Here is a 7436-nt window from a genome sequence, read left to right as displayed (position 1 = left end):
CTACATCCATGTTGAACTTCCTCACGGCCCAATGGGCCTTGTGCTCCAACTCCACAGGTAAGTGACATGGTTTTCCATACACAAGCCGAAAGGGGGACATTCCTATGGGTGTTTTGTAGGCGGTCCTATAAGCCCACAATGCATCTTCTAACCTCAAGCTCCAATCTTTTCTTGTTGGCCCAACTGTCTTCTCCAGAATCTGTTTTATCTCCCGATTCGACACCTCGGCTTGCCCGCTTGTTTGAGGATGATAGGGAGTCGAAACCCTATGTGTGACGTTGTACTTCTTAAGCAGTGCCTCGATTGTGCGATTACAAAAATGTGAACCTCCATCACTTATAAGAACTCGTGGCATTCCAAACCTAGCAAAAATGTTAGACTTCACAAATTCTGCAACCACTTTGGAATCGTTAGTCCGGGTGGCTTTTGCTTCCACCCATTTGGAAACATAATCCACCGCCAACAAGATATAGAGAAAACCATGTGATGATGGAAAAGGACCCATAAAATCAATTCCCCACACATCAAATATTTCAACAGAAAGTATAGGGTTTTGTGGCATTTGATCCTTAGCACTTATATTACCCATTCGTTGACAACGATCACATGTAAGGCAAAATGTCCTAGCATCCCTAAAAATGGTTGGCCAATAAAACCCACATTCTAAGACTTTGAGGGCAGTGCGTTGGGTGCCAAAATGTCCCCCACATGCATATGAATGACAGAATGTTAAAATAGATTGAAACTCAGATTCATTCACACAACGACGCACAATCTGATCGGGACAAAATTTCTAGAGGTATGGATCATCCCAAACATAAAACCTAGCATCCTTTTTAAGCTTATCACGTTGATTCCTATTAAGTGTGCTAGGGATATGTTTAGACACCAGGAAGTTCACCAAATATACATACCAAGGCTCACTTACCTGAATAGACATTAATTGCTCATCGGGGAAGGTTTCAGAAATTGGCGATGCTTCCTCATGCACCATTCGACTTAGGTGGTCAGCCACCACATTCTCCACGCCCTTCTTATCCCGAATCTCAATGTCAAACTCTTGTAGAAGCAACATCCATCGAATTAGTCTAGGCTTGGCCTCCTTTTTCGTGAGCAAATACTTGAGAGCTGCATGATCAGTAAAAATAATAACTTTAGTACCAAGTAAGTATGATCGGAACTTATCTAATGCAAATACCACAGCAAGTAATTCTTTTTCAGTGGTGGAGTAATTTAATTGAGCATCATTTAGTGTCCTAGAGGCATAATAAATAACATGAGGTTGTTTGTTCTTTCGCTGCCCCAAAACAGCACCAATTGCATAGTCCGAAGCATCGCACATCAACTCGAATGGAAGGCTCCAATCTAGAGGTGTGATAATGGGAGCCGAAGTAAGAGCTTCTTTTAATTGCTTGAATGCCGTGGAGCATGCATCATCAAACTCGAAAGCCACCTTTTTTTGAAGCAATCGGGATAGTGGTTGTGCAATCTTGGAGAAATCCTTTATGAAACGCCTATAAAAACCTGCGTGACCAAGAAACGAACGAACCTCTCTAACCGAAGTTGGAGAGGGTAAGTGACGAACAAGGTCTACCTTAGATTTATCCACTTCAATGCCTTCTTCAGAAATAATATGTCCTAGAACAATACCTTGCTTAACCATAAAGTGACATTTTTCCCAATTAAGCACAAGATTCGTTTCAAAATTAAGGTCAGATTACTCAAGCAATGATCGAATGAATTACCAAACACGCTAAAATCATCCATGAATATCTCAATAATTTTCTCCACATAATCAGAAAAAATACTCACCATGCATCGTTGAAATGTCGTAGGGGCATTGCACAAACCAAATGGCATGCGCCTGTATGCAAAGGTGCCAAAGGGGCACGTGAACGTTGTCTTTTCTTGGTCCTCCGGAGCTATCACAATTTGGTTATATCCGGAATATCCATCAAGAAAGCAATAAAATTGATAACCGGCTAACCTTTCTAACATTTGGTCCAGGAATGGCAACAGAAAGTGATCCTTCCTTGTCATGGCATTTAACTTCCTGTAATCAATACAAACATGCCAACCGGTCACCATACGAGTGGGTACAAGCTCTTGTTCTTCATTCTTCACCACTGTGACTCCGGACTTCTTAGGAACAACCTGCACGGGAGACACCCAACGACTATCAGAAATAGGGTATATAACACCACAATCAAGCAATTTTATAACCTCCTTCTTTACTACTTCCAACATGGGTGGATTAAGGCGACGTTGAGCCTCCCGAGATGGCTTAGCTCCCTCCTCCAAAAGGATGCGATGCATGCACGTGTGATAGGAGCATATTTATGCGACTTAGTTGGCTTGTTCTTAAGCATTTATATTGTTTTTCTTTAGTTATTTTAGTGTTTAAAGTCATTTTCGTGCAATTTCAGGTTTAGAGACGAAGTATGCAAAGAAGTGCAAAATGGAGCATTTTAGAGCAAAATTGAGCTAGAATGGAGTGTATGCTAATGGAGCACAAGGAATGGACGAGTTTGAAGGTCAAAGGAGCTTAAGAAATGAAGAAATGAAAGTGAAGAACAAAGAATTCAGATTTGGAAACCAAAGTTTCTAAAGTTGGAAGTTTCTATTCTTGGAGGTTTCCATTTTCGAGAGTTTCTATTCTTGGTTTTGGGCTTTTAGATGACCTAAACCCTAATTCCTTGTGGACCCTAACCCTAGCCGCACCTAGGCCTCTAGAATATCTGATTTCCTTGCCTTGCAAGGCATTCTAGAAGGCCCATCTCTAAACCCTAACCCTAGCCGCACCTTAGGCCTTATTCCCACTAAAAATCTGATTGTTTTAACCTAATTTCTGGTGGATTTGGGCTTCTAGAAACCCTAATCTGATTACCCTAGGGTTTTGGATGCCTATATATACTCATTATAACCCCTAGATCAGATCACCACCTCTCATACACAATCATTCACGCCAGAAATCTGCCCTTGCATTCTGCCGCACCTTCCCATCACCAAAATCCCAAAATTCTGCCCAAAAATCATCCCTAGCCGTACCCCCATCAACCCTAAACCTTTCCCTACCCTTCCCCATCCATTCTACACCCTAAATACTACCCAAAACCTGTTCTAAACTTCTCTGCCGCAGCAAGGAGGAAAGGGAAATCATTGATGATCTTGCTGCCAAGTTGGAGCCTTCTAGGTGTTTTCTTTCTTTGGGTTTTAATTTCTAAATTTATGTATCTTTGCTTTGCGAGTATGAGGAACTAAACCCCCCTTGGCTAGGGGGGGATTCGAAACCATGTTTATGCTTGCTATATGATTTGATTACTTCTAATTGCGTTTCATAAGTTGTGATTTCAATTTGCTTATCTATGTGAATTAAAACTTATTCTTGTATGTTGATTGAGGGTCGACACTTAGTTTGCATGCATGAATTTGATGCTAGGATATAAGGGAATTTCACCTAATCGTTATGAACTTATATTCACAAGTAGTAAAGGTTGTTGATCACAATCGTGTTAAGTAAATTCTTGGCATAAGTTTCATGCAATTCATAGTTACGAGTGCCTCGTCAATGCTTATGGTTTTCATAGAACTTAATGATTCTTGCTTGTATCTCTATTATGCAATCATGTAGGGGACTTGTGGGGAATGCTTTGGGTTGTCGTATGCAATCATCCAATTCAATAACGTTAGGAAAATCTGAAGGTTAATTTAAGCGGACCTAATTAACTTGGGGCGTTGAGAATTCATGGGTTATTGAAAAGCAATTGGAAATCGTTTTGAATGCAAGTATAACATGTGTGGAGATGAACCCCTTAGCTAGCTTTCTATCCATTCAATTCAATCAAATTCGTTTTAAAATCTGTTTTGATTTACAAGTTTATGTTTTGTTTTCAATTTCGTAAAAACCAAATCCCCCTTTGTTTTCAAGTGTCAAATTAGTTAGAGAGTGTGTTAGTTTGTGTTTTTAAGTGTTTTGAGTCAAGTTAAAACCTATTTTCGTCAAAATCTTGTTTAGAGTTCAAAACTGCCCAGAAAGTGGTTTTAAGGCAGTTTTGAGTGTTTTGGTGCTGTATAGAGTCTTTTGGTTTGTTTTGATGTTTTAAAGTTTAGTTTTGCATTCATTGAGTTTATTTTAGTGTTTTAAACTTGTTTTTACGTTTTTGAGTCAATTCCAAGTGATTTCGCAATCCCTCCTAATCCCCGGTCTAGAACGATCCCTACTTACATACATTGCTACAATTGATAAAAAGAGGGTTTAATTTGAGTGCTAGTTAATATCACATCAACGTGGTGGGACTAATGCCTTTGATGTCCGCCAAGGTCCATCCAATAGCAGATTTGTGCTCCTTTAACACCCTTATCAACTTGTCTTCTTCTTGGGTCGTGAGTGAACTAGATATGATGACGGGTAATGTCTGATCTTCTCCCAAGAAAACATACTTCAAGTGACAAGGTAATGGCTTCAACTCCAGTGTAGGTGGCTGCACAATTGATGGAAGTAACTTGTTAGCCAAAACCGAATCTAAAATTGAGAGTGGAGACTTACCAGATTGTGAGGGTAACGACGCGAGGGCCGCGACCATTTCAAATACTTCACCACAAGGGGGCACAGCAATATGATCAGATTCCATGCCGTGGGTTGCAAGGATTCCCCCACACTTATTTCTTGCTCCTATGCCGTGCACTAAGGCTATTTCAAGTGCATCGTCATTCATTCGATCCAAATGTACCTGTGCCAAAGAATCAACAATGTCAATAGCAAAACAAGAATGGTCCTCAATTGGATATTTAATGGTTTCAGAAAGATTAAAACGAATAATGTCCCCATCAAACTCCATGGTCAATGTTCCCATGAACACGTCTATCTTTGTTCTTGCTGTCTTCATGAATGGTCGGCCTAGTAAGATTGGCAATGATGGAGCATGGCTCGAATCCTCCATTTCTAAGACATAAAAATCTGCAGGAAAGATAAGATGATTGACCTGCACTAAAACATCTTCAAGGACTCCCTTGGGATATGCGTTAGAACGATCGGCCAATTGAATTATAACACCATCCTGTTTTAACTCACCAAGGTTCATTGATGCATAAATGGAATATGGCATAACATTAATAGAAGCACCTAGATCTAACATGCATTGTTCAAATCTAGTGTTTCCAATTATGCATGGGATAGTAAAGCTTCCTGGATCCTTACACTTTGGAGGTAACTTTTGTTGCAAAACCGCGGATACATTTTCACTTACTTTCACAACTTCTTTAGTTGAAATTCTTTTCCTAGTTGTGCATAAAAACTTTGCATACATGGGCACTTGCTTAATAGCATCAAGTAAAGGAATGTTTACTTGGACTTTTCGAAAGGTATCCAAAATGTCCTTTTCGCTTTCTTCCTTCTTCGATTGTGCAAGTCTGCGAGGGAAAGGAACATTGGGCAGATTAGTGTTCGAAATCACAACATTTGGGACAATCTTACCTGAGGTGGACGGATGGGAGATCTTAGATAGCTGCGGCATGGTTGGTGCTACCCTTGCCGTGGGGTAAGTTTGCTCCTCTTCTTCGATTTGTATCTTTTCATCTTCCTTGTTTCTCACTTCTTTTCCACTTCTTAGTGTGATAGCTTGTGCAGATTCGAAACCACCCTTTGGATGGACCACTGTAGTGCTTGGTAACTTACCATTTTCATGAAATTGTCCCAAAAATTTGGCCATTTGGCCCATTTGCTTTTTTAGCTCATTAACCTCCTTTGCTTGGTTCTGCATTCCCTGCGCCAGTGTGGTTAGTAACTGATATGTTTTATCATCATTCATAGACGTACCTGGGTTGGTTTGGGATGATTGTGCTTGAGGAGGTGGTTGTTGTGCCATTGGCCTTGGAAGGAAATCCGGGGGTTGTCAGAATCCACTTTGTTGGCCATATTGTGGTGCATCTCTCCATCTGAAATTGGGGTGGTCACGCCATCCCGGATTGTATGTATTGGAGAAAAGATCACCCCTTGGTTGGTTTTGATTTCCATAACCCACAGCATTTGCAGATTCCCACCCTCCATTCTCAATTAATTGAGGGCATTGATCAGATTGGTGTCCTTGAATGGAGCATACACCGCAGATTGTAGTTCCTTGTGCTTTGGGGCCTTCAACAAACTGCGATAACATAGACGTAAGGTTAGCCATTTGGGATTGTAACTCAGAGATAGAGCTTACCTCAATTACATGATGTGGCCGTGGGGTGTCTCTTTGCCCAACACCTTCATATTCTTGTGCATTGAGTGCTCGATTAGCAATGAGAGTTTTTGCATCCCTAGGTGTCTTGTCCACTAGAGCTCCTCCAGCGGATGCATCCAACATTTGCCGTTCAAGTGGTAAAAGACCTTCGTAAAAGTATTGAAGAAGTAGCTCCTCCTTCATCTGATGTTGTGGACAAGAAGCAACAAGTGATTTAAATCGTTCATAATAAGATGGAAAAGATTCACCTTGGCTTTGCTGAATTCCACTAATCTTCTTGCGAAGAAGAATGACTCGTGATGTCGGAAAGAACTTCTCTAAGAAGGCTCGCTTCATATCTCCCATGATGTGACGGTTCCAGGAGCCAACTCATACAACCAATCATTGGCCTTCTCCATCAAAGAAAAGGGAAAAGCTTTCATCTTCAATATGTTGCTATCCACGTTCACCGGTGTCATACTTGAGCATACTACTTCGAATTCCTTTAAGTGCTTATTGGGGTCCTCCATTGATAACCCATGGAATTTGGGTATATGATGTAGCAAACTTGACCTTAACTCAAATTCAGCGGTCTTCTCAGGGTCTGCCGTAGGGTATTGGATGCAAAGAGGGGCTGCATTGGCCAAACCCGAGGCAGAAAGCTCCTTGATGGTTCGATTGTCTACTGCCATGGTTGGTACCTCCTCTTCAACCTCAACTTCTTGCTCTTCTAATTCAGGTTCGGGACTAGGAGGATTAGACTTTTGCAAACTCTTTTTCCTTCTCAAAGTCCTCTCAAAATCACTGTCAAAGTCAAAGATATGCTCACGAACAGGTTGTGAGTTGCGTGTCATAAACTAGTACCTACACACAAGAGCAAACAAAGTTAGTAACCAACTTAATAGACTCGGCACAAGTAAGGAAATAAGGTGCCTATACACGGCAAAAAAACAAAACACACCCACGGTGCAAAATTAAAACAAAACAGAAACTAAACAATTTAAACAAGACTCAAGACAAGGGATTAGCGACTTTGTCAATCCCCGGCAACGGCGCCAAAATTTGATGCATAAAATAACTAAACACACAAATTAACCCTATTTGTGACAATTGTAGTAATGATGTAAGTAGGGATCGTTCTAATCGGGGATTAACTAGGGGTGCTCATCTAATATAAATTGATTCAAAAACGCAAAAACTAAACTTAAAGACTCTAACAAGACTACTATGACTCAA

The 7436-nt window shown here is 40.7% G+C and overlaps 1 protein-coding gene across 1 annotated transcript; it reads right to left on the bottom strand.

The window, feature by feature from the left end:
* Positions 1 to 6553: 6553 nt before the first annotated feature.
* LOC139194706 (uncharacterized) lies at positions 6554 to 6892 on the bottom strand. Its single transcript, XM_070819610.1, has one exon. The coding sequence runs from the start codon at positions 6890 to 6892 to the stop codon at positions 6554 to 6556; it is 339 nt and encodes a 112-aa protein (XP_070675711.1).
* Between the last annotated feature and the right edge of the window lie 544 nt (positions 6893 to 7436).

The sequence above is a fragment of the Malus domestica genome, chromosome 03 (genome assembly GCF_042453785.1).
Source record: "Malus domestica chromosome 03, GDT2T_hap1".
Taxonomy (NCBI): Eukaryota; Viridiplantae; Streptophyta; class Magnoliopsida; order Rosales; family Rosaceae; genus Malus; species Malus domestica.
Note: the sequence above shows the minus strand (reverse complement) of the source record. Positions and strands in the feature narration are given on the sequence as shown.

Bases quoted from the DNA above. Each gene is read 5' to 3' on its own strand.
- LOC139194706 (XM_070819610.1), bottom strand. From the start codon at position 6,892: ATGGCAGTAGACAATCGAACCATCAAGGAGCTTTCTGCCTCGGGTTTG.